Source organism: Myotis lucifugus, unplaced genomic scaffold (genome assembly GCF_000147115.1).
Source record: "Myotis lucifugus unplaced genomic scaffold, Myoluc2.0 scaffold_8, whole genome shotgun sequence".
Taxonomy (NCBI): Eukaryota; Metazoa; Chordata; class Mammalia; order Chiroptera; family Vespertilionidae; genus Myotis; species Myotis lucifugus.
This window is the reverse complement of record NW_005871056.1, coordinates 7,873,201-7,900,769: the sequence shown is the minus strand read 5'-3', so window position 1 is coordinate 7,900,769 and position 27,569 is coordinate 7,873,201. Positions and strand designations below refer to the sequence as shown.

The window sequence follows — 27,569 nt, the reverse complement described above, 5'->3', positions numbered from 1 at the left end:
CTTTATTATCCATAAATGAGTGAGATCATGTGGTATTTTTCGTTCATTGACTGGCTTATTTCACTTAGCATAATGCTCTCCAGTTCCATTCATGTTGTCGCAAATGGTAAGAATTCCTTCTTTGTTACAGCAGCATAGTATTCCATTGTGGATGTACCACAGTTTTTTAATCCACTCATCTGCTGATGGGCACTTAGGCTGTTTCCAAATCTTAGCTATGGTAAATTGTGCTGCTATGAACATAGGGATGCATATATCCTTTCTGATTGGTGTTTCTGGTTTCTTGGGATATATTCCTAGAAGTGGGATCACTGGGTCAAATGGGAGTTCCATTGTTAACTTTTTGAGGAAACTCCATACTGCCTTCCATAGTGGCTGCACCAGTCTGCATTCCCACCAGCAGTGCACAAGTGTTCCTTTTTCTCCACATCCTCTCCAGCACTTGTCGTTTGTTGATTTGTTGATGATAGCCATTCTGACAGGTGTGAGATGGTACCTCATTGTTGTTTTGATTTGCATCTCTCGGATGATTAGTGACTTTGAGCATGTTTTCATATGTCTCTTGGCTTCCAGAGGATATATTGATTGATTGTTTTGGGGGTTTTTTTTGGAGGGGGAGGTTTAGAGAGAGAGAAAGAGAAAAGTATCCATCGATTGCCTAGGCATGTGCCCTGACCGAGAATCGAACCCACAACCTTTTGGTGTACAGAACACTCCAACCAACTGAGCCATCTGGCCAGGGCCATGATTAAGTTTTTTTTAAAATGCATGCATGTGCATACACTCATGGTTGTTTGTAGTCTATTTTATGAGCTTAACCAAGTATCCAAAAAAAAATAGTAAAATGTATGTGAAATGAATATCTTAATGTCATCAAAAATTCTACATTTTAATGTTTTAAATATTAGCTAATTTCTTAGTACCTCATACAGTAAATGCAATTATCCAAATTTGTACATTTGTTCCCCTCTGAAAGCCACTCAAATAAGGAAAACTTTCTTTTAAACCAGTATGATAGCTATGCCAATATACTTCAAGATAATACTCTAGTCTTCTCCCCCTGCCATAAACTATCTCCGCCCCTATCCAAATATTCAACTTCTCTGTACTAATTTTCTACTTGAGATTGATTTATTTTTATGACACTTGAAAATTTTTTTCTTTGAGAGAGTATGTTTATTTAAGCTGGAACTGTTGAAACAAGGAAGGGTTTAGATGGAAGAAGCAACAGAAGAGCTAGGTGAGGCTGCTTTAGCTCACTGGGAGTCAGAAACAAGGGGGCCTTGAAGACAGGTTCAGGGGGTTAGACCCAGACAAGCTGCTGCTTCCTATTGCTCCCCTGAAATTATTCTTCCTTTAGTTATTTAGCCTGTCCTCTAATAGGCCCATTGTGATGTCCATATCTAAATTAGGACACTCCATATCCCCATCCCTAGTTCCTCATTTTTCCTTATAACAACTGAGAAAACTATATATTTATCTGTTTATCTTCATCCACCAGAGCGAGAGCTCAATGAAAGCAGCCATTTTGTCTTTGTTCACTGTTATATCCCTTTTACCTGGAGCCATACCTGGGATTAAGGCACCTTTGGCAGTCTTTAAATTTTGTTAGAATAAATCTTATTAGCAAATAAAAATTTTGAGGTCATTTCTTTGTCATATTTTAGAAGTTTTGTTGCTGAGTGATATATTTATAAATTTAATGTTTATGTCATTTTACTCAATACTATTGAGCTAGTTGAGTACTGTTTTTAGGTAATAGGCTAATAAGTACAAAAGAATGCAAGAAGTAATGACTAAAAGTATTAATTTTTAAATTATTGATGGAACATTTGGTTAAATGCTGTAATTACTTTGAAATCAGTATTTAAGGAAGTAGAACTTTAAAATTATATACTCTATATATCTTTCATATAAGAAAAAAATAGTTTCTATTTTTTATAAGTATTTGAACATTAATTAGTCATCAGTAAAAAAGCTTCCTTTTACACTTTATATATGGTTGAACTGTGTAAAATTGTTCAGGTCTAACCTCTTTTTTATCTATAAAAATATCAATTACATACTTGTGTTGAAATAAATCAGTAACCTGATCTCTGATATATATATATATATATGTATTTATTCACACCAAAATAATTTTTGTACAGTGAAGGAAAAGATTAAAATTTATATCTATATAAATTTGTGATGTTCTTGTTTTGTTACTTATTACCAGGCTGTTTAGCAGACATGACCCACAAGCAGAAGAAGCATTAGCAAAAAGGAGGGGAAGGAACAGTCCGAATGGGAATCTCATTAGGATGCTGGTTCTTTTCTTTCTTGAAAGTGAGGTAAATTTTAAACATAACTATTTTGTTTTTTGTTTGTTTTGGAATTCAAATTAAATACAATTGTCATTAAATTTTTTATAGTTAATTTGTACCAGAATTTGGGTTCTTGGGTTCCCAAGAATGAAGGAGAAACCACAGTGTAATTTTCATACCTATTTTATTAAGCATATGCTTGAGCACAAAGGAGACAGCACAGAGGAAAGGAAGGTCCTCTGAACTGCCTGTGGGGAGGGTGAAGGCGATTGGGGAAGTGGCTCTGCTTGGCTGATTTTGTAAGCTGGGGGCAAAGTGGGTTTGCATGAAAAGACAGACTTTTTAAAAAGGTGGGCTTGTGGAATTTTCCATGTCAGGGTAAGAAAAGTAAGCAGTTAGAAGAGAGAAAATTCTGCTTTTTTCTTTTTACCTTTTTTTTTTTTTTAATCTTTCTGGCCACTATTTTTATTCCTGGGCCCAAGTCCCCCATTGTCTCAAATTGATGTTTTTCAATCAAATGAAAATAAGCCTGTTTCTTACCAAATTGCCTCCATAGATTGCCTGATTATGGAATCAGTAATCTACCTTTTATGGGTATACTAGAGGCCCGGTGCACGGATTCATGCACTGGTGGGGCCCCTCGGCCTGGCCTGCAGGTATTGGGCCAAATCCAGCTCTCCAACATCCCCCGAGGGGTCCTGGATCGCGAGAGGGTGCAGGCCAGGCCAAGGGACCCCACCAGTGCACAATTGGGGCCGGGGAGGGAACACGGGAGGGCTCCAGGGCGTGTCCAGCCCATCTCACCCAGTCCCAATGGAGCCAATCAGGGCTGGTCAGCCGGGGAAGGACAGTGGAAGGGCTCCAGGGTGTGTTCGGCCCATATCGCCCAGTCCTGATCCGCCAGAACCCAGCAGCAAGCTAATCTACTGGTTGGAGCATCTCCCCCCTGGTGGTCAGTGCGTGTCATAGCGACTGGTTGAATGGTCGGACACTTAGCATATTAGGCTTTTATTATATAGGATAGGATATGCAGGTGTGGATCAACACTGAATATAGAAAAAATTTTAAACTATTTTTAAACTATTACAGTATTGCAGTACTGCATACTTATTGTTGCTTTGTGTTTTTCTTGAGTTTTTTACTGTAATTTTTAAATTAAATTATTTAAACAGTTTGTGAAAGTTGTCAAGGATTAAAACTATTCTATTTTGTTTGAAATTATATTATTTAATGAGAAAGAAAAATATTTGAGTAATATTACTTTTATAAGCTCTATAGCAATATTACCTAAATAATTTTGTAATTAATATTCATAATATATTATCTATCAATGTGTTTGCACAAGTGAACTTTGATTTGTGCACTAACATGCTTTTTGTTATTACAATTGTATTTTCTATTACTATTATGACACTGGGGAATGACAAGCTAAACCTAAAGAGCACCTGACTGAATAAGCTACTTGGCTTAGAAATGAGTGGGAATAGGGTAGTAAAGAAAGTGGAAAAAATCTAGAAATTTGGGACTCTTAATTTTACTTTGGATAAAGTATTTTTGGTTTGTGTTGGAATGTCCTGGAAGAAAAGAAACTTAAAAGGTTTTATTAACTGCTCAAATTTGAAAGTGCTGGAGAAACTGTAGGAATAGAGAGAGGGACAGTCAGCATATATGAAAAATAAAATTCGAGATAAATAAGTGAGTCAGTTGAATGAGTTGGTGTTAGGGAAAAATGGAGCAGAAAAATAGTGGAGTTACCAATTTGTTTAAAGTAAATTGGGTATGAATAGAGCAAGAATAAAGTCAGAAACAAAGCTAGCTGGAGAGTTGCATTTGAGTAAAGGATATGTTTAAGAACAGTGTTTTAAATATGTATACAAATTACCTGGGGTATTGTTAAAATGCCAGTTCTGATTCAGTAACTCTGGGGTGGGGTCTGAGGTACTGCATTTCTATCAAGCTCTCCTAGGTGATTTTTATGCTTCTGGTCAAGGAACTACACTTTGTAGTAAGGGTTTAAATCATTGTTTTCTTTAAAAGCAAGTATATGTTGTGGGTAAAATACTTAACGATTGTGAATATTTAAGATAAAACATTAAATACTCAGTAAATACCATTCTTGTGATAGACCATTTCAAACTATACCCTTAGCCTCCTTAGGATTTAGAGGAACAGGATTCAAAGTATTATGCAGCAATTCAATGCAGTATGAAAATTTGACTTTAATAGTAACAACAGATTCAAAAATTGATATGGATGAGACATGCAAATACTATTTAAATTATTTGCTGAAAAGTTTAGGGAATATGATGATCTAGGTTAATTATTAATTGAGGAAAATGTTTTAGATCTCTGAAAGCCCAAAGACTTTTTTTTCTTCTTAATATATTAAAAGGCATAAGTACAGTAGTTTTATGCAGTTTTGTTTTTTATTTAAAGTTATAATTTGTAACATGTATTGCTGCTTTATTTTTAAATGGTATTACTATATCCTGTTTTTACTTTTTTGTTTACTAAAGTGTTACAAGAACATTAAAATATATTTCCTAGTTCTCCTCTATGGCATTCTTGTCAGCTGCATAAGCAATTGCAAATCATATTTAAGTGTTTCTAATTGATTCATGATCATAAAATTGTCTTGTATGATCTCCTATGTTTCACAAGAAACATTCTTTGTTAAAATCTCTTTTCTTATTCTGTTATACTAGTGTACACCCATCACTGCCATCTAATCAGGAGACCTGGTGTGTGTGTGTGTGTGTGTGTGTGTGTGTGTGTGTGGATATGGATATCATGAGGCATTTAAAGAACCAGAATGTGAGATTTGAAATGCAGTGGAAATGAAGTATAGAATTGTGAAGGTCAAATGAAGCAAAACTTTAAATTGATCATCAAAATGCACATTGAAGTTAAGAATAATAGTGGAATTGGCATGTGAGGAAGAAAACCAACTCATGCCAAATGTGCCAAGCTATCAAATAGACAACCAGTAGATCTAAAAAGCTCTACATTTTGGGGACATTACTCATGAGAAAACCAAGTACGAGCACATATAACTGAAATAAGAGTTATAGAAAATAGTACTTATCTTTCGATGTGCTTTGTACTCCTCTACTTTGTTTCAATTTTTGAAACGTTGGTCTCAATGCATTAAATTAGTTTAACAGACAATGAATGGGTTGCAATCTGTAGCTTGGAAAACACTTATCTACAAAGTGGTTTAGCTGGATATATGAGCCTCAAAGATGGAATCATTTTTATGCAAGGATGGAGAAGTTAATTGTAAGTAGCAGAAACAAGAACAATGCCAACACCTTCTCTGCTTATCTTCCCTGAAGAGCTTTATTGGAGTAATCGTCATGGTTTAATGGCTAACAAGTGGGAGAGAGTTTGGTATGAAGTGTTAGATGAGAAACTTGGTGTTTGTTTATTGTGGGTACATATCAAGAAAATTGTCAAAAGTAACGAACAGCAAAAATGGGGGGAGGGTGAAGTGGAATGTGGAGTGCATTAAGTTAAATGGACATGAAAGTAGAAAAGAGAGATGGAGTAACTTTAACTTTTGACCTTAACCAAAGGTGACAAAGATATAAAGTAAGTATTTAGGCTGGTACCAAAGTTTCAAATGCAATTCGCAGAGAAAGTAATTGATTTCCTTTAATAAATAAATTTTTAAAAATAGAAGAGACAATCCAAGAATAGTGAAAAGTGTTTATAATTTCAGGTATTCTCTTCATCATATTCTTTTTCCTTGTCTATAAATGATGTCATTTACTACTATATAAATTTTTTTTAATTTGAGTCTACATAATACATTCCATTGATAGTGGAATACATTGGAAATATTGTGAACAAGCCATTTTAATTATGAAGAAAATGGTTTATTAGCTCAAATATTATTAGTAGTTTCTTCATTAAATGTTCTTCAGTCACACTTGATTTGTTGTTTTTAGTTGCACGAACATGCAGCCTACTTGGTGGACAGTTTGTGGGAGAGTTCTCAAGAACTGTTGAAAGACTGGGAATGTATGACAGAGTTGCTATTAGAAGAACCTGTTCAAGGAGAGGAAGGTATAGTATTGTGACAAGTTGGTTTACTAATTGTTATGGTATCCATTAATAATAATACCATCCTATATAGCCCACATCTTAAAAATGAATGTATGCAGGAATGCTGTGTGTCTTTTTGCAAAAAGAACAGTTTGTCTCCTGTAACAAGTAAGGATGTGTCAATAGCTTTTAACACCTTTCTGGATTAAGATTGCTACCATGCCACAAAAGTTTTTTAAAATCCATGTGTCTGGTAATGTTCAAACGAGTTTTCATTGTATTGATTTGAGACACAAAATACTGACATACTGTAAAAAAAACGGGGTGTGGGGCATCCAGGATCTTTTTGCTATATTTGTATGTGAACTTGGAAAAGCCTTTGACACAAAAAATTTAGACTAGAACCATACCCCTTTGTTATATTTTCTTAATTATTAAAATCAGAAAGTAAAAAATAGTCATTTACCTAGCTATGCAAGAAATAGGGAGTTGTTATTGCTATAGGATAAGTTCTGAAGTATGTATCTTATTACATGTTGCATAATAACATGAACAGCAAAGTGGATATGTATGTTTAATAAAGTATTTATATTCCTAAAGCTTATGTGAATATTCACTCCTCAGAACTAGAAATGCATTTTTCTATTTATGGTTTATTTTTCAAACTAGCTCACAATAGTGCTTTAAAGAACTGCTGTTTCATTTAATTCATACAACATTCCTGCAATGTAGATGATACTTTGATGTAAGTGAGGCTTGTAGTGAACATAGACTTCAGAATTAAAATAAATAAATTCAGATTTTTAACTCTATGCTTTGTGACTGAGGTCCTCATTTTTTCTGACCATTAGGTTCCTTTGTAACAGATTATTTTCCCTATATATCTTACATTGTTGTAAGGATTAAATGTGATTAAACTATTCTCTGTTCTGCTTTCCCTGTTGTTCTATATGGTTCAGAATCTTCTGGGATATAAAAGCAGAATGAAAATAAATAAATAAATAATAAATAAATAAAGTAAAAGCACAATGAGCCATCTCCTGCAGTAAACTACCCAAATGGGTCACCAGGAGACCATCTTCCCAGTGTTCTTTCTTTAAAAAAAAAAAAAAAAAAAAAGTTGGCACATTTTATTTATTTATTTACTTACTTACTTATTTATTTTAATCCTCATCCGAGGACATGCTGAGAGACAGAGAGAAACATCGATCCTTTGCCTTCTTACGTGCCCCATCACCAGGTATGTGCCCTGTCTGGGAACTGAACCAGCAACTTTCGGAGCACAGGATGACACTCAACCAACTGAGCCACTCTGGCTAAGTCCCCCATTTTCTTTCCTAGTAGTGATGGTAACTGGCATTATCTACTCTGGCTTTGACAAATTTTAATGGGAGAAACAAATGGTATGCATCATATCCAGATACATTCCAGTAAACTGGCCCAAATTGCCTCTTTTAAACTAAAAATATTTGCCTCATAACCTCATTCTTAATCTAACACAAATCCTTCCCAGACTTTTCCCAGATTTTCTTTCAAGATGGAAGTTATAGTACATTTGGCTTTACCTCTGATTATTAATACTCAATTTGCATGGGTTTTTTTCTCCATATCTTTGGTAAAAAGGTGGTCCTATTACTAAGTTGACAGGACCTTATGCTTACAACGTCAGACTTAACTGTTCTCTGAATTTCTTTCACATTTGTGATCACAGGAATATGAACATATATTCTGTGTGTTTTCCTTTTTTACCTGTATACATTCCTGCTAAGTTCACTCATTCATTCTATTTCTGACTAATCTTAATATATTCTCTAATAAAATCAATTCCCCTTCTAATTACTACTGCCCAATCAACACTTGAACAAAGTACGTAGCATAGTGTTTCATCCATTTTTCTTCTTTTGCTTGTGGCTACAGAATCTGTATATTATCAGTGGGTTAGAGCTTCTTTATTGTGATTCCAAGCCTTTTTTTTTTTAATCACCCCATGCTTTATAAGGTTATTTCCAAGGAGAAAGAAGGCAGGGGATATAAATTAAGGGAAGAGCCAAGGAGGTATGCTTTGGTATTGTTAACTTTTTACTCTCATTTAAATAAGATGTGTAAGTCAGTAAATAGTAATTGCTAAGTCTGTCAATTATCAAGGTGTTCTAGATGGATTTAACCTCATTAAAATAACTGTACTATCAGTTGTTTTGCTGTGTTTCAAATTTAGTTGGCATTAGATTTAATTTTCAGTCAAGAAAATAAAATAAAAGTTGGCTTGGGTTTGTTGGTTTGATTTTAGCTAGAAAAATGAGTTATAAAACGGGGGGGTTAAGTAAATCATAGTTTTAGGGTATGACTGAATCTGGGAAGGCAAGGCTGGGGAAATTATGTATAACAAGTGCAAGGCCGTATTTATGTCAGAACACAACTTTTTTCAAGTGTTTGTCCAAAGGTGTGCTGTGTCACATACAAGTTCTGGCATGGAATGGCATCCAAATCAATTTTCTGTGCCAGTATTTTGCTATATTTTAGGATAAAAAATCTTATTAGTAACTTGTTTTTTTTTTAAGATTAATAAGAAATTATTATATTTTAGGTAGGTAGAGTGTGCTAGGTGTGCCAGTGGGTGAAAGTTGAGTTAACAGTTGGAGATAGAGGAGTATGATTTGGGAAAACAGACACATTATCAAAGACTACAATTTAAATCACAGTAGCTTTAAGACTACTTACTTGCAATGTCTTTATAGGACAGGGAGTTTTTGTTGAGCATGTGTATGTATTCTCCAGCAAAGTCAAATTGCTGAATAAATTTTAAGTATAATGTGAGTGTCTGGGTAACAGGTAATCGCAAAACCATAACTAACTAATTTAACTTCACTGTGTTTCAACTTTTTCATCTATTTAAGCCCTAATTGGTTTGGCTCAGTGGGTAGAGTGCCGTCTTGCTGACTGAAGGGGCCCAAGTTCGATTGTGGTCAAGGGCACATGCCCGGGTTGTGGGCTCGATCCCCAGTAAGGGGCATGCCGGGGGCAGCCAATTAATGATTCCTCTCTCATTATTGATGTTTCCATCTCTCTCTCTCTCCCTCTCCCTTCCTCTTTGAAATCAATAAAAATATATTTTAAAAGCAAACAAAAAAACCTTTGATTAGCATTAAAAAAATTATGTGATCTAGTTGATGGGTGAAGTAAATGTGGGTAAATGGAAATCTTCAAAGCAGGCAATCATTAACTCATTTATAATTTTAAAATATTTTATTAGTCGTCTTCTATGTACTAACTAGTATACTGAGCACTGAAATCAGTTCACTGTCCATGTGGAGCTTACATTCTAGTGGAGAATGCAGACCAAAACCAAGTAAACAGAGTAATTTCAGGAGTTTATAAGTGAGGTAAATAATAGTAATAATGAGTGGTCCATCTTTAGATGTAATCCTGAAAGAAAGATCTCTCTGAGGAGGCCACCTGTGAGCCAGGTATCTCAGGGATGAGGGGGCTTGCCATGGAAAGTGCCAAAAAGCGTCGTCTAGATAGAGGAAATAGCAATTGCAGAGTATCTGAAGCCTGGTGATATTTACATTCCAGGAGCTGGAGTGGTAAAGCATAGTGAACCAGTAACACAAAATAAGAAAGAGACAGAGGCCAAATGATGTAAAATCTTTTAGTTCATGAGTGGACTTAATTCATTCTGAGTGTAATCGGAGCCACTGAAGGATTTTAAACAGGAGAGTGATGTGGTCCAATTTGTATTTTAAGAAAAATGCTTTATGTAAACATGATTTGGAGTAGGCAGAAGACCAGTTAGGTATCTTTTGCATTGGTTTCTATGGGAAATGAGAACAAAAATATAAAAGAAGATGAATTATAAAGAAGGGAAGAGCCCTAGCTGGTTTGGCTCAGTGGATAGAACGTCGGCCTGCAGACTGAACAAGGGCACATGCCCAGGTTGCAGACTTGATCCCCAGTGGGGGGTGTGCCGAAGGCAGCCAATCAATAATTCTCTCTCATCATTGATGTTTCTATCTCTCTCTCCCTTCACCCTGCCTCTCTGAAATCAATAAAGATATATTAAAAAAAAAGAAGAAGAAGAAGAAGAAGGGAAGAGCCTGTGGCTGAGTTTTAAAGATTGTGGACGGGGGGCAGAAACAGGAAGAAACAAGAGCAGTAAGAGCCCTAGCAAGCTTTAAAAAGGATAACAGATAATTGTACTCTATAGAAACCTAGTTAAGAGAGGATTCAAGAGAGCTGTGCTTAATAACGTCACATATTGCAGAGGAGAAAAAGGACTAGATGATTTAGGTCACTGGTGACTTTTAAGCACTTCTTTTCAGTAGTAGTAAGAAATTCATGGTGATAATAATGGGCAAATGGAGATGATGTACAAAGAGGTTTCCATAGATTTCAAAGTTGTATAATTATCTGATGATTTCTAATATAAACAGCTGCTTATTTATTCCAGGTATTGTATTTGGTTCTTGTCTATGGCTTAATACTTGCTTTGCTTTTTTTTTTATTGTTGACACTGTTACAGGTGCTCTCCTCATGCCCCCTTTGTCCACCTCCTCCCAGCCCTCGCCACCCTTCCCTCACTTCACCACTCTGTTGGCTGTCCATATGCTCTTTGGCTACTCTCTTCATCTTCTTTTACCCGTCCCCGCCCCGCCCCGGCTTTGCTTTTGCTTTTATTATTTGGTTTTGCTGTCATAATCCCAAAAGGGATTTCAATTAAATTTCAACCAACCTTGCCTAAGTGGATGGTTTCAAATTACAAAGTCAATAACAAAATTGTTGTTAATGGGCACTGGGTACAATTGGGTTACTTTTCAACACCAATGTGGAGTTCAGTATATAGTAGAGGAATGTTTCCATACTTGAGATAACTTGTTCTCTCCTTGCTTTCCATAGAACTAGATTTTTCCCCTAAATAAAAGTAAATACATTTAGTTCATAGACAATCTTGCCGTGCCTTTATCCCTAGCCAAATGTGGAAAATTATGAAATTCTAGAATCATAAAAATAGAAACTTAGTTGTTTTATTGGGTGGAAAGCTTTTTTATATTATTAGGCATTGGATCAGGGAGTATAAATGGAAAAGCTGAAGCTATTTCATGTGGTTTTCCTAAAACAAACTAAAGTTCATGTATTTTTCCTAAAGCTATAAAATCTTTAAAAAAAAATGATCAAATTAGGCCCTGGCTGGGTAGCTCAGTTGGTTGGAGTATCGGGCCATACACCAATAAGTTGAGGGTTCAATTCCTGGTCGGGGCGCATACAAGAGGCAACTGATTGATGTTTCTCTCTCTCCCTCCCTCTCTCTAAAAATCAATAAAAACATATCCTCATGTTAGGATTTTAAAAAAATGATTGAATTAGGATGTGCATACATATTCTTATATAGGATGATTTTGGTAAATAGTAAAGGAAAAGGTGTTATGTCTTTGCCTTTTCATTATTCTTGCCCAAGTTTATTTTAAAGTAATTAGTGTAAACTTCTAAATTTATAAGTCTTAATTTCTTTTCATTCAATTTATACCTGCTCTCTCTGTAATCTCCACATCTATTGGTCTTTAACACAGTTAAGTACACAGAGGAAAGGAGACAGAGTGAAAAAGGAAGACAGAAAGATAGAATTAAACTATTCAAATTAGTCTCAAAATCTATCTTTAAAAATACATAGGATTGAATGCAACAAGGAAAGTACAGAATCAATGTGAAGAAAATGATAATGTTTTGTTAAATGACCTAAAATAAGACCTCAAAAATGAAGAGGGCTATACTATATTTCTGGCTGGAAAGATTATATAAATGTCAGTTATTCTCAATATAATGCATAATTTTCTTAAAATACCAGTCTGAATTCTACTATGAGTTCTGTGAGGTAAAAAGGAACTGAGTAAAATGATTTTAAAGTTTATAGAATTTTAAGCTTTTGTAAAAAAAAAAAAAAAAAGGCAGTGTGGCATAGTGCTTAGGAGCACAGATTCTGGAGTCAGACTACATGAGTTCATAAATGGCTTTACTACTAAGTGAGTGCTTTGAAAATTTATTTAACTTTTCTGTGTGGCTCATTTTCCCCATGTGTGGAGTGTGAGGATGTTAGTTTCTATCTCTTGGAATTGGTTTGAGGATATAAAAGGTTAATGCATATAAATCACTTATAACAGTGTCTTCTTATGCATAGAAAATGCTTAATCATTTGCCATTAGCATTAGAAAATTTTTAGAAAAAGAACTAGGTAAGGGAATCTTGTTCTACTAAATATTCAAATTAGGTGAATTGAGTTACATATTAAAGTATATTATAATATACTAGAGGCCCGGTGCATGAAATTCGTGCACGGGTAGGGCCCCTAGCCTGGCCAGCAATCAGGGCTGATCTGTGGGGCGACCAGGGGGGCCCCCGCTGGCACCCGCCTTGGCTGACCTGGCGCTGCCCGCTCGCCAGCCCCGCCCCCCGCTGCTGCAGCTGGTCGACTCCGTCTACAGGGCAACCAGCAGGATGATCGGGGCGCCCCACTGGCACCTGCCTTGGCCAGTCTGGTGCTGTCCACTTGCTGGCCCCAAGCCCCGCCACCACTGTTCACCTACCACTGTGGGGCAACCGTCGGGGTGATCAGGGGGTCCCCACTGGCACCTGCCTTGGCTGGTCTGGGGCCTGCGGGCTGGGGGCAGCTCCTGCGTTGAGCGTCTGTCCCCTGGTTGTCAGTGCACTTATAGTGACTGGTTGTTCCGCCGAAAACCCTAATATGCAAATAGACCGAACGACCGATTGCTATGATGTGCGCTGACCATCAGGGGGTGCGTGCAGAACATGGTGGGCGCCAGCAGTAGGCGGCAGAGCGTGGAACATGGTGGGAATTGGCCGTGGCGGGATGGTGGAGCAGGTGAGTGGGGGCACTAGACCAATGCGGGGCACCAGTTGCTGTCACTGGGGCGAGTCTCTGGTGTTTACTGAAAATTCTTTGCTCCCACACTCCACGTCCCACCAGATGCTCACACCTGCTGCTGGTGCCGGCCCCAATCACTCCGCACCATCAGCGAGTGTGAGGGGGGCCTGCGCCATCAGCGCATGGGGGCAGCGACGGCAGGAGTGGGGCTGCAGCAGGAGGGGCCGGTTGGGGGTGCGGAGGATGGGCCAAGACCCGCCCCTGTGCCCACCACAGCCTTGCAGCCCACAGTTCCATTCAAGGTGCATGAATTCATGCACTGGGCCCCTAGTAGGATTATAAAGCTGCTATAATCAAAACAGTGTGGTATTGTAATAGAAATAGATACATTAATGAAACTAAAAGAATCCAGAAGTAGATCTAAGTATATATAAGAACCTAAAATATGTTTAAAAGTGACATTTAAATTCAGCAAGGAAAGCTTGTTTATTTAACGATGTTGGAGTCATATTTGGCTCTTCATCTGGTGGGAATAAACAGGCCCACACTTTATACTATCAGCAGAAATAAATTCCAGACAGATTAAAAGTTTACAAGCAAGTAAGGACAGAGGGGGAGGAGGAAAGAGGGAAGGCAATGAAAAAGAAAATGTATTTCTATTATCTCTAGAACAAGGAGCCCTTTGAAAACAGTACAAGAAACCCAGAAACTTTTTTGTATGTGTATGAGATGATGGATATTAACTAAACTTACTGTAATCATTTCACAGTATATGTCAAATTATTATACTGTACAACTTAAACTTATACAGTGCCATATGTCAGTTATATCTCAATTACTGGAAAGGATGAAAAGAAACCCAGAAGCTATTAAACAAATTGATAGAGATATAACTTTGTAAAAGTTAACTCTCTTTCTCATAAAACATACTATACCCTGACAACAAAAGGACAAACTGTGAGAAAAAGTTTGTATTGTTTAAAAAACAAAGTTACTATTTCTAATATACAGGAGTTTATAAAGAACTAAGGTGACTAACAGTAGAAGATGAGCAAAGAATAAACAAAAATCTCAGATAAAAACTCAAAATCAATGAACAAGAATATATAATCCACTAATTAGTAGATAAGAAGGAGCAAAATAACAATGAAATAATCATTTTTCATCATTGGATTGGCAAGAATTAAAAGGCTTTATAACGTTCAATGCTGGCAGGGATCTGAGAAGCCAAACATTTTCATGATTGCAGTTGGAAGAGTAAACTGCAATAAAGAAACTTTGTCAGTATCAAGATTTTAACCTTTGACCCAATACTCCTCTTGGGAATGTATTCTGCAGAAATTAGTTACAGAAATATTTCTATATTGATGATATTTATTGCTGCATTGTGTATAATGACAAAAATTTGTAAACAATATGAGAAGGTTGACTAAATTGTGGAGCAAATTATGTAATAATTATAGATTTATAGAAGATAATTATTCATATAATTTTGCAGTGACAAGGAAGATATTCAAAATCTACTGTTAATTGAGCCCAACCAGTGTGTCTCAATGGTTGAGCATCAACCCATGAACCAGAAGGGCATGGTTCGATCTCAGTCGGGGCACATGCCCACGTTTTGGGCTTGATCCCCAGTAGGGAGTGTGCAGGAGGTAGCCGATCTGTGATTCTCACTCATCGATGTTTCTGTCTCTCCCTCTCTCTTCCTCTCTCTGAAATCTATAAAAACATATTTTTTTAAATTGTATTGTTAATATAAAATGTATATATAATATAGCATGGTCTTTTTTTATTATTATTATTGACTTCAGAGAGGAAGGGAGAGGGAGAGAGATAGAAACCTCAATGATGAGAGAGAATTATTGATCAGCTGCCTCCTGCACGCCCCTACTAGTGATCAAGCTCACAATCCAGGTATGTGCCCTTGACCGGAATCGAACCATGACCCTTCAATCCGCAGGCTGAAGCTCTGTCCACTGAGCCAAACTGGCTAGGGCAGCATGATCTCTTTTATTTTAATAAAAAAAAAGACAGCTTGCCTTAACTGGGTGATTCAGTTGATTGGAGCATCAACCCATACACCGAAAGATTTCAGGTTCAATTCCCTGTCAGGGATATACCTAGGTTGTGGGTTTGATCCTCAGCCAGGGTGCTCATATGGGGGTCAACCAATCAATGTTACTCTCTTTTTTCTTCTCTAAAAATCAATAAAAACATCCTCAGGTGAGGATTAAAAAAATTTTTTTTAAAGGTACCTTGTTATATGAGCTTTCAAATGATGTATAAGGAAATATAGTAAAATTCTGCCTAACTCAGGAGCCTGGTAATAGAAGAGACCAGGTATTAGAACAGATTAGAGTTTACCCTCTTTTTCTTTATATACAGTGTCCCCCAAAAATGTATATACACTTTAACTGCCAGTAACTCAATTTTGAAAATGAAATGTATTTTAATAAACATTGACTTTATAATTATACAAAGTGTGTGTATACATTTTTGGGGGACACCCTGTATTTCTTGCTTGACTTCTTCAAAAAAGAACAAGGTACAGAACTTCAGTGTTTAAAATAATAGAATATATTAACAGTTTTTTATAATTGATTTTATATGCATTTTTATTATAAATCTCATGCTAATGTGTTTTGTTTCACCCTAGCAATGTCTGACCGTCAAGAGAGTGCTCTAATAGAGCTAATGGTTTGTACAATTCGTCAAGCTGCTGAGGCACATCCTCCTGTGGGAAGGGGTACTGGCAAGAGAGTAAGTTATACTAGTAATAAATCTACAAAAAAGGTTTTAATGTAATTAACTGTCTTAAGTATTTGAAAATGTTATTGGTATATGTATCCCTAAAAACATGATATTTTTGTAAATGATTCATGCTGTGGTATTTCATCTTCGTATTGTCTGCTACATTCAGGTTCCAAAAATAGATTCTTTCCTTCTATGCTTTTTTAGCACCTATACCTGCTGCTTCTAGTCTAGTACTTTTAAGAAATTTTGTATCTGTATCTGTTAAAAGTGCAAGGCAAACTGTCTGGTTTGTATGCTCTTCCATTTAGCAACTAATCTTCAGATGGTTATTTTCTTTGTGCCTTTATTTCCTCAGCTGTAATATGGGGGTTAATAATACGGGTTTTATTGGTATTAAAGACGAGTTGAGATAATCACAGATGGGAAGATTCTTTCTGGTGATATGAAGAGGTAGGCAATTCTTCTGTGCAAAAAAACCACAAAAGTATAAAACTGGAAAAATTGTTTTAAAAAAAAACATCGAGCGTCTGGGACTTCACCAAAGTTTAAAAAAACACACACACAACAACAATTTGAGAAGCATTTTTCTTGAAAAGCTGCTAAAGCTTCTGTAAAAGCAGAGCCTTCTTGCCTGGGGTTACATACAGTACACACACACCCCTTAAGTTTGATTGATGAGATCTGTAGTTTTACCAGAGTGGTACTATATACAAAAACCAACAGCTGTTAAGGGACTAGTGGGAAAAGTCCCTTTTTCAGCTAGAAATGGCAACTTGGTAGAAACAAGTAAGGAATACCCACATCTTTGATATTCAGAGGTTGTGTACCCAGTTGATAAGAACAATGGACAAGCCAAGAATCTAACTAAAAAAATCCTGGAAATGAGAAATCCCTAAGAGGATTAGATAAGCTCTCCACACATCCTTGGATGACTGGGAAATCTGAGAGACCCTGACCTAAAATAAAAGTCAAGCCAAACCGAACTTTGACTATGCTCTTAAACCCACAAACAGATCAAGTCTCATAAGGGAGAAGCCTTATAGATTTGAGGTATTTGAGTATAACGTTTCCCCAAATCATTGACCAGTAATCTGTTGAAAAACAGAGGGGACTCCTAGCAAGACAGGCTAAAAAAAACAAGTAAGAATAAAAATTTCACCTGTCAGAATGGCTATCATCAACAAATGACAAGTGCTGGCGAGGATGTGGAGAAAAAGGAACCCTCGTGCACTGCTGGTGGGAATGCAAACTGGTGTAGCCACTGTGGAGAACAGTATGGAGTTTCCTCAAAAAACTAAAAATGGAACTCTCATTGATCCCACTTATAGGAATATATCCCAAGAAACGAGAAACAACAATCAGAAAGGATATGTGCACCCCTATGTTCATAGCAGCACAATTCACCATAGCTAAGATTTGGAAACAGCACTCAGGCTGCAGATGAGTGGATTAAAAAGCTGTGGTACAGAGCAGAAATAAATGACGTAGAGACAAAAAAAAAAACAATACAAAAGATTAATGAAACCAAGAGCTGGTTCTTTGAAAGGATAAACAAGATTGATGAACCTCTAGCCAGACTCACTAAGAAGCAAAGAGAGAGGACCCAAATAAACAAAATCAGAAATGAAAGAGGTGAAATAACAACAGACCCCCACAGAAATACAAAGGATTGTTAAAAAATACTATGAACAACTCTATTCCAACAAACTAGACAACCTAGAGAAAATGGACATATTCCTAGAAAAATACAAGCTCCCAAAACTCAATCAGGAAGAATCTAAAAATCTCAATAGGCCAATAACTATGGAGGAAATTGAAGCAGTCATCAAAAAGCTTCCAGCAAACAAAAGCCCAGGGCTTCACAGATGGCTTCACAGAGGAGTTTTACCAAAACATTCAAGGAAGAACTAAAACCTATCCTCCTCAGACTATTCCAAAAAATTCAAGAGGAAGGAACACTTCAAAGCTCATTCTATGAAGCCAGCATCACCCTAATACCAAAACCAGGTAAAGACAACACAATGAAAGAGAATTACAGGCCAATATCCCTCATGAACATAGATGCCAAAATCCTCAAAATTCTAGCGAATCGGATCCAGCATTACATGAGAAAGATCATATACCATGACCAAGTAGGATTTATCTTGGGGATGCAAGGATGGTACAATATCCGCAAGTCAGTAAACATGATACATCACATAAACAAATTGAGAGACAAAAATCACATAGTCATATCAATTGATGCAGAAAAAGCATTTGACAAAATCCAACACCCTTTCTTGATAAAAACCCTCAGCAAAATGGGAATAGAGGGATCATACCTCAACATAATAAAAGCCTTATATGACAAACCTACAGCCAACATCATAGTCAGTGGGCAAAAACTAAAACCATTTCACCTAAGAACAGGAACGAGACAGGGATGCCCACTTTCACCACTCCTCTTCAACATAGTTCTGGAAGTGGTAGCCATAGCAATTAGACAAGAAGAAGAAATAAAAGGTATCCAAATTGGAAAAGAAAATATAAAACTGTCATTATTTGCAGATGACATGATACTGTACATAGAAAACCCTAAAGACTCGATCAAAAAAATTATTAGACTTAATAAATGAATTTGGCAATGTAGCAGGATACAAAATTAATGCCAAGAAATCTATGGCATCTTTATACACTAATAGTGAACTTACAGAAAGAGAGTTTTAAAAAACAATCCCATTTACCATTGCACCAAAAAAATTAAGATACCTAGGAATAAACTTAACTAAGGAGGTAAAAGACCTATACTCGGAAAACTACAGGACACTGAAAAAAGAGATAGAGGAAAACATAAACAGATAGAAGAACATACCATGTTCATGGATTGGTAGAATCAACATCATCAAAATGTCCATACTACCCAAAGCAATCTATAGATTCAATGCACTGCCCATTAAATTACCAACAGCATATTTGCCAGACCTAGAACAAACTCTCCAAAAATTCATCTGGAATTTAAAAAAAAAAAAAAAGATCCTGAATAGCTGCAGCATTCCTGAGAAAGAAGAACAAAGTAGGAGGGATCTCAATACCAGATATCAAGCTGTATCACAAAGCCACTGTTCTCAAAACTGCCCGGTACTGGCACAAGAACAGACATATAGACCAATGGAATAGAATAGAGAACCCAGAAATGAACCCAAACCACTATGCTCAATTAATATCTGACAAAGGAGGCAAGAACATACAATGGAGTCAAGACAGTCTCTTCAATAAATGGTGTTGGGAAAACTGGACAGATCCATGCAAAAAAAATGAAACTAGACCACCAACTTACACCATACACAAAAATAAACTCAAAATGGATAAAGGACTTAAACATAAGACAGGAAACCATAAAAATATTAGAGGAATCCACAAGCAGCAAAATTTCAGACATATGCCAAAGCAATATCTTCACTGATACAGCTCCTAGGGCAATGGAAACTAAAGAGAAAATAAACAAATGGGACTACATCAAAATAAAAAGCTTCTGCACAGCAAAAGAAACCATCAACAAAACAACAAGAAAGCCCACTGCATGGGAGAACATAGTTTGCCAATGTTATCACCGATAAGGTTTTAATCTTTAATATTTACAGGGAACTCATACAACTTAACAAAAGTAAGATAAACCCGATCAAAAAGTGGGCAACGGATCTAAATAGATACTTTTTGAAAGAAGACATAAGGAAGACCAAGAGACATATGAAAACATGCTCAAAGTCACTAATCATCCAAGAGATGCAAATCAAAACGACAATGAGGTACCATCTCACACCTGTCAAAATGGCTATTACCAACAAACAAGTGCTGGCGAGGATGCAGAGAAAAAGGAACCCTCATGCACTGCTGGTGGGAATGCAGACTGGTGTAGCCACTGTGGAGAACAGTATGGAGTTTCCTTAAAACACTAAAAATGGAACTCCCATTTGACCCAGTGATCCCACTTCTAGGAATATATCCCAAGAAACGAGAAACACCAATCAGAAAGGATATATGCGTCCCTATGTTCAAAGTAGCACAATTTACCATAGCTAAGATTTGGAAACAGTGCATTAGAAAACTGGTACATCTACACAATGGAATACTACACTGCGGTAAAAAAACAAAAAAGGAATTCTTACCATCTGCAACAGCATGGATGGAACTGGAGAGCATTATGCTAAGCGAAATAAGCCAGTCAGAGAAAGATAAATATCACATGATCTCACTCATTTGTGGGATATAATGAACAACATAAACTGATGAACAAAAACAGATCCAGAGATAGAGAAGCATCTATCAGACCATCAAACCTTAGAGGGAAGGTAGGGGAGGGTGGGGTAAGGGGGAGAGATCAACGAAGGACTTGTATGTATGCATATAAGCCTAACCAATGGACACAGACACCAGGGGGGGTGAGGGCATGAGTGCAGGGGTGGGAGGATAATGGGGGGGGGGATAAGGACACATATGTAATACATATATACACACACACACACACACACACACATCTACATATCTATATGTATATAGGTATATAGATATATAGATATAGATATATATCCAGCCTTGAAAAATAAAAATAAAAAGCTGTGGTACATCTCCACAATGGAATACTATGCTGCTGTAAAAAGGAAGGAACTCCTACCATTTGCAACAGCATGGATGGGCCTGGTGAGCATTCTGCTAAGCGAAATAAATCAGAGAAAGATAAATATCACATAATCTCACTCATTTGTGGAATATAATGAACAACAAACTGATGAACAAAAACAGATCAGAGACAGAGGAAGCATCGATCAGACCGTCAAACCTCAGGGAAGGCAGGGGAGCGTTGGGGGAAGGAGGAAAGATCAACCAAAGGACTTTTATGCATGCATATAAGCCTAACCAATGGACACAGACACTAGCAGGGTGAGGGCAGGGGTGGAGGGGGCAATGGTGGATAAGGACATATACGTAATACCTTAATAAAGAAAAAAAAAGAAATGGTTTCTCAGTAGGTCTAGTTTTTTAAAAATATATTACATCAGCTCAGTAAGAGATTTGAAATGAAATAAACAATGAACATGGAGATGGATTAGTAACAAATTATCTCTTCTGAAGAACAGAGGAAAAATGATTGAACATAAATGAACAGAGCCTCAGAAATGTGTGAAACACATAAATGCATCCGATTTGTGTAATGAGGTCTCAGAAAGAAAGGAGTGAGAGACAGGAAGCAAAAACATTTGAAGAAATAATTGCCAGAAACTTCACGAATTTGATGAGAAATAATAATGCACATATCAAAGAAGCTTAACAAAACTAATATGATAATCACAAAAGATTCCACTTCTAGACACAGTATAGTCACACTGTTGAGAGCCAAAGACAAAACTTGACAGTAACAATAGAAAATTCAGGTAGAGAGGGCAACAGCAATAAATTAGCAGTTGATTTCTTTTCAATGGATGCCAGAAGACATATGTATTTAACATAGGGGAGATCACTGTTGACATTGAGATTAAAACTCTAGAAAAATTGGGGAGGGGGAAGCGGGGAAAAGGGAGACATATGTAAAACTTTAGACAATAAAAAAAAAATCTAGAAAAAAAAATTTTCCATTGGTTCCAATATTTTTCTCTTCATAACTGTAGTTATATGGAAGTGTTTTTGTTTTCACTTAATCTAAATAAGTAGTAATTTATCTAAACTTTAATGATTCTAAAATAAGGAGCTAATTAATAAAGTACTAGTGAATGTTGACTAGAAATCTTCGTAAAACTAGATGTCTTTATTTTGGTAAATAGTTTGTTAAGCTCCTCTCAAAATTCTCAGTTACATTATCTGTCAGTGCTTCATCATTCTGTCTAATGTTCTATATTTATAAATTAGTGCATAACACTCATATTCTATGCCCATTTGAATTTATTTCTAGGTGCTAACTGCCAAAGAAAGGAAAACTCAAATAGATGATAGAAACAAATTGACTGAGCATTTTATTATCACACTTCCTATGTTGTTATCAAAGGTACAATTTCATTTACATTTTTGTAATAATATATCACGGAGTTTGCTTATTACACTATACTATTAAAGTAGTTACTTACTTCTTTTGTATTTTTTCTTCCTTCTAGTATTCTGCAGATGCAGAGAAAGTAGCAAACTTGCTACAAATCCCACAGTATTTTGATCTAGAAATTTATAGCACAGGTAGAATGGAAAAGGTAAGACACTATGAAATTGAAATTCTGCTATTGTATTGAGTTTTATTAACTAGAATATTTTAATCATATGTGATCATATAGACTTATTTGTTATTTGACAGATGCTTATTTTTGTTTTATCTAAATATAGTTGCACGCTTTTTTTTTCTCCTCAGCATCTGGATGCTTTATTAAAACAGATTAAGTTTGTTGTGGAGAAACATGTAGAATCAGATGTTCTAGAAGCCTGCAGTAAAACCTATAGCATTTTATGCAGTGAAGAGTATACCATCCAAAATAGAGTTGACATAGCTCGAAGCCAGCTGATTGATGAGTTTGTAGATCGATTCAATCATTCTGTGGAAGAGCTATTGCAAGAGGTATGTTTTAAATTTAATATGTACATGTAATAATTTTGGCTAATTATTTAAAGGTAGCTGAGTATATAAATTGTTTCCATTTTAAAATAAAATTTAGTCAAATTCTCTACACCTTTCAGAACTTAGCAGCATTATTGTAATTGTTCATCCTATAAAGGTCAGCCTTTGTTATACTTTTTTTTTAAGATTTTTAATTGATTTTTATTGAAGGGAGAGAGAGAGAGAAAGAAACATTGATGTGAGAGGGAAACATGGATCTGCTGCCTCCTGCATGTTTTCTACCAGGGATCAAGCCCAAAACCAAGGTATGTACCCTGGCCAGGAATCAAACCGGCAACCTTTTGGTGCACAGGATGATGTCCAACCAACTGAGCCACACTGGCCAGGGCTTTATTTTTAAAATTTGTTTCAAACAAGCTGGATTTTTTTTTTTTTTTGTCTTTTAAGAAAAATCTTGTTAAGGGCTGGCTTTTTTTTTAATGTTAGATCTCTTCATACTTTTTAAAAAATATTTTTATTGATATCAGAGAGGAAGGGAGAGAGAGATAAAAACATCAATGATGAGAGAGAATTACTTATCAGCCGCCTCCTGCACAGCCCCTACACACCCCCCAGTGGGGATGCGCCCGCAACCAAGGTACATGCCCTTGACCGGAATCGAACCGGTCGACATTCAACTACTGAGCCATGCCAGCCAGGCAAGGAATGGCTTTTCTTAAATCTTTTTTCTTTTAATTTTCTAATCCTGTAATCTAATTTGCATTTTAATATTACTTTATGATATGTTAATGCATAGAACATTAAAATTATGTGCTTATGAGGGATGGCTGATTACTAGTGGTGTGCCCAAGATAGCAGGAAGCCTCTCCAACTGGTTATTTTTGTGATTATTTCTGTAATTCTCGAATCCTGTCTTCTCCCTCCAATCTGAGTAAGGCAACCGTGAAACTTCACAGTTTTCTATGCTCTGAGATCCAAGCTGATGATCTTCTTAATCCATATAACCGATTTTCCCCTACTTTTAATTTTACAAAAAAATTTAACCATTTTTGATGTTGTATTGTGATTTATTTCTCACTGTTGGGATTATGGGTATCTTTCCTTTTTTGTCTGTTTTATTTTATTTGTATTCTGTTAATTACCAGCAGTGAATATGTACTTTTTATATAATAACTAGAGGCCTGGTGCACAAAAATTTGTGCACTCGGGGGGGTCCCTCAGCCCGGCCTATGGCCTCTCACAGTCTGGCACCCCTCGGGAGATGTCCACCAGCTGGCTTAGGCCTGCTCCCCGGGGGACTGGGCCTAAGCTGACAGTCTGGCAGCCCGGGAGCCCTCAGGGGATGTCCACTTGCCAGCGGGGAGCAGGCCAAAGCTGCAGTCGGACATCCTTAGTGCTGCTGAGGAAGCGGGATAGGCTCCCACCACCACCACTGTACTGGCAACCGTCAGCCTGGCTTGTGGCTGAGCAGAGCTCCCCCTGTGGGAGCGCACTGACCACCAGGGGCAGCTCCTGCATTGAGCATCTGCCTCCTGGTGGTCTGTGTGTGTCATAGTGACCAGTCATTCCCAGTCTTTCTGCTGTTAGGGTCAATTTGCATATTACCCTTTTATTATATAGGATAGAGGCCTGGTGCATGGGTGGGGGCTGGCTGGTTTGCCCTGAAGGGTGTCCCGGATCAGGGTGGGGGTCCCGCTGGGGTGCCTGACCAGCCTGGGTGATGGGCTGAGGGCCGTTTTCAGGCTGGCCATGGCCGCGGGCTGGAAGCAGGTATCTGGGATTTATTTATCTTCTATAATTAAAACTTTGTAGCCTTGAGCGGAGCTCAGAGCCGGCAGGGCAGGCGGGAAGCTTGGCTTCCTCCATTGCCGGGGGCAACCCAAGCCTCCTGCTCGCTCCAGCTCCATGGCTGCCATCTTAGTTGGGTTGATTTGCATATTCGCTCCTGATTGGCTTGTGGGCATGGCTTGTGGGTGTAGCAGAGGTACGGTCGATTTGCATGTTTCCCTTTTATTAGATTAGATAACAATTTTTATTTAAGCAGTAAGTATTAATAGACTTTCATGTGAATTTGAGGATACATGAAGGTGTGGTAATAAAGTGATGTCTACTTTTTATTTATAGGGAGAAGAAGCTGATGATGATGATATTTATAACGTGCTTTCTACATTAAAGCGGTTAACCTCTTTTCACAAGTACGTGGTTTCATTGGAAGTAGATTGTAGATTCAGTGAAAAGCAGATTAGTCAACATAAAACAGACTGATTATATTAGTAATGTTTAACATCCATATAACAGTGGGAAATTTTAAAGAAATATCAAGGTGTTGTACAGTTTTTCTTTATTATTCTAATTTTCTTCAGGTAAATTATAGGGTTTTATTTTAATACTAGAGGCCTGATGCACGAAATTCGTGCAAGAGTAGGCCTTCCTTCCCCCAGCTGCCTGCACCCGGGACCCGGGCTTCCCTCTGGCTGCTGGCACCCAGGACCTGGGCTTCCCTCCGGCTGCCAGCACCCAGGACTGGGGCTTCCCTCGCAGAGGGAAGCAGCCCACTGGTTGGTGACGTGGCCTCCCTCTACAGGGTGATCATGGAGCCCCCCCGATTGATCGCCCTGCCGGCCGTTTGCCTGGGCCTCCCTCTGCGGACAATCATGGGCTGATGGCTGGGCTCCCGACCAATTGGATTGCAACTACCTTGGCTGGCCTGGTGCCAGTGAGTGTCATAGCGTGGTCCCGGATGGTCGTCCAGATGGTTGTTGTTATTTTGCTGTTCAGCCGTTCGGTCAATTTGCATATTATGCTTTTATTATATAGGATGGTTACTTAAGGAGTAAGATTTCTCATTCCCTGTAATAAGTGCACACTGTAAAGGTTTAAGTTAATTGTATTTTTAACAAATTTGATGAGCTTATTCTGTAAGCTAGCATTTCAGAAGTATAATTTTCAATGGATAGTTTCTTAAAGTCTTACTAAACAGGAAAAAAACATGTTTTGGGGAAAGCCATGAAAGTTATTTCTGTGAACTTTTATTTTTGAATTGTTCTTGTTTTATGTAGTCAGAGCAGTTGGATTTGAATAAGGACAAAAGGCTTGTTCGAGGAAATAAGTATCATTTTCAAATTGTAATTTGCATGTCCCTTATAATAAGACATGCTTATCTTCTCTATAAAGAAAGGAAAATAGAGAACTTTGTTGTCAAAAGAATGTTTAGGTGTAGGCCTACATCAGTAAATACTTCAGATTTCAAAGCAATGTCCAAAATCTAAGCCTTTTTTTAAAAAATATATTTCTTTATTGATTTCAGAGAGGAAGGGAGAGGGAGAGAGAGAGAGAAATATCAATGATGAGAGAGAATCATTGATCGGCTGCCTCCCGCACACCCCCTACTGGGGATCGAGCCCGCAACCCAGGCACGTGCCCTTGGCCGGAATCGAACCTGGGACCCTTCAGTCCGCAGGCTGACGCTCTATCCACTGAGCCAAGCTGGCTAGGGCTAAGCCTTTTTTTATATATACAATATGTTGTTTGATATTTCATGGAGACACAAACTTATTTTTTAAAATATTTAGATGTATGAAAATAAAAGTTGACAGCCAATTATCTGCTATTTTTAGTAGTAGAGCTCATGACTATTTAAAATGTCAGCATTATCTCATTCAGAACTCCTCAGCCCATGTAAATAGCTACACTAAAGTTATTGGGCTTTGCCATATTTTCTTTACCCTGGTTTTGTCTAATCTTTTTAAAAACACATTTGCTTAATCCTGTGTGATCTCAGGATTTGCTTAAATGTATTTTAAAATATACTAGAAGATAAAGAACTATGGGATATGAGCTTAGGTTGACCATGTTGTAGTAATCTTCACTTAAATGTGTGAAGGTTTTTTGTTTGTTTTTTATTATGGTACTAGAGGCCCGATGCACGAAATTCGTACAAGGGGCTCAGCCCCCGCCACCACGGCGGCTGCCTTGGCCTCCGCCCACCATGGTGGTCGCAGGCCTCTGCCTCGGCCCCTGCCCACCGTGGCTTCTTCCAGAAGGTCGTCCAGAAGGACGTTCTATCTAATTAGCATATTAAGCTTTTATTATTATAGATCGTTTTGTTTTATTTTAAAATGTGTGAAGTTTTGTTATTACTGATTTCTTTTAATGAATTCCTAATATCAGCTTGAGCTCTCTCCGCCTCTTTATTTCCCCCTCTCATTTCCCTCTTTTTTTCTTCTTAAGTATGAGCACTCGAACATTTCCTTTATGGATCTCTTTCAACTCTACAAGAAAATGAAGTTATTTTACTTAAAGTCATTTTGTTTAAAATTTCCTTCATTCTAGAATAAAGTTAATACATTTTGTTTATTTTAGCGCTCATGATCTCACAAAATGGGATCTGTTTGGTAATTGCTACAGATTATTGAAGACTGGAATTGAACATGGAGCTATGCCAGAACAGGTAGGAGTTTACTAGTCTTCCTTCTGTCTCATTTCAGAAAGCTAAAGTTTTTTGCGATCACACAGGATTATCAAAAGCCTTTCATAGAAAGTAGTTGATAATTCTTTAATGTAGCTACCTTCTTTGAGGATTCTTGCCATAGCGATTAAATGTTACTGATAGATATATCTTCAGGTTTAAGCAGAAAAAAATAGGAAACCTTTGCTATAATGTTCTCAAAAATTTTATGTTAAGATAAGCATTTTTAGGGTAACATCCGTATTTCTTTGAAATGGTAAGATGACCATATTATTGTCCAAATAAGTGTTCTTTTAAAAGTGAAAAGGAGTGCTATTAATTACTCTAGGCATTAGCCAAATGGTTACCCTCCAATAAGGTCCTCTGTGATTTGGTTTCTACTGATTTAGACTTCTTTCTTCCTCCCTCCCTCCCTTCCTTCCTTCCTTCCTTTCTTTTTTTTTTTTTTAGAGAGGGAGGAAGGGGTAGAGAGATGGAGACACAGACATCGATTTGTGGTTCCACTTATTTATGCATTCATTGGTTGCTTCTTGTATGTGCCCTTAC

The 27,569-nt window shown here is 37.2% G+C and overlaps 1 protein-coding gene across 4 annotated transcripts in view; it reads left to right on the top strand.

Moving 5' to 3' along the window:
• Positions 1 to 27,569, top strand: part of STAG1 (stromal antigen 1) — a 232,057-nt gene that overhangs the window by 150,734 nt on the left and 53,754 nt on the right. For all 4 annotated transcript variants that reach the window (XM_014450946.2, XM_023749568.1, XM_023749567.1 and 1 more), the window contains 8 exons: positions 2,219 to 2,333; positions 6,257 to 6,374; positions 15,887 to 15,990; positions 21,908 to 22,000; positions 22,107 to 22,196; positions 22,352 to 22,555; positions 24,680 to 24,750; positions 26,918 to 27,005. In XM_014450946.2, coding sequence (XP_014306432.1) covers positions 2,219 to 2,333; positions 6,257 to 6,374; positions 15,887 to 15,990; positions 21,908 to 22,000; positions 22,107 to 22,196; positions 22,352 to 22,555; positions 24,680 to 24,750; positions 26,918 to 27,005 — 883 coding nt within the window. The remainder of the gene's footprint in view (positions 1 to 2,218; positions 2,334 to 6,256; positions 6,375 to 15,886; positions 15,991 to 21,907; positions 22,001 to 22,106; positions 22,197 to 22,351; positions 22,556 to 24,679; positions 24,751 to 26,917; positions 27,006 to 27,569) is intronic.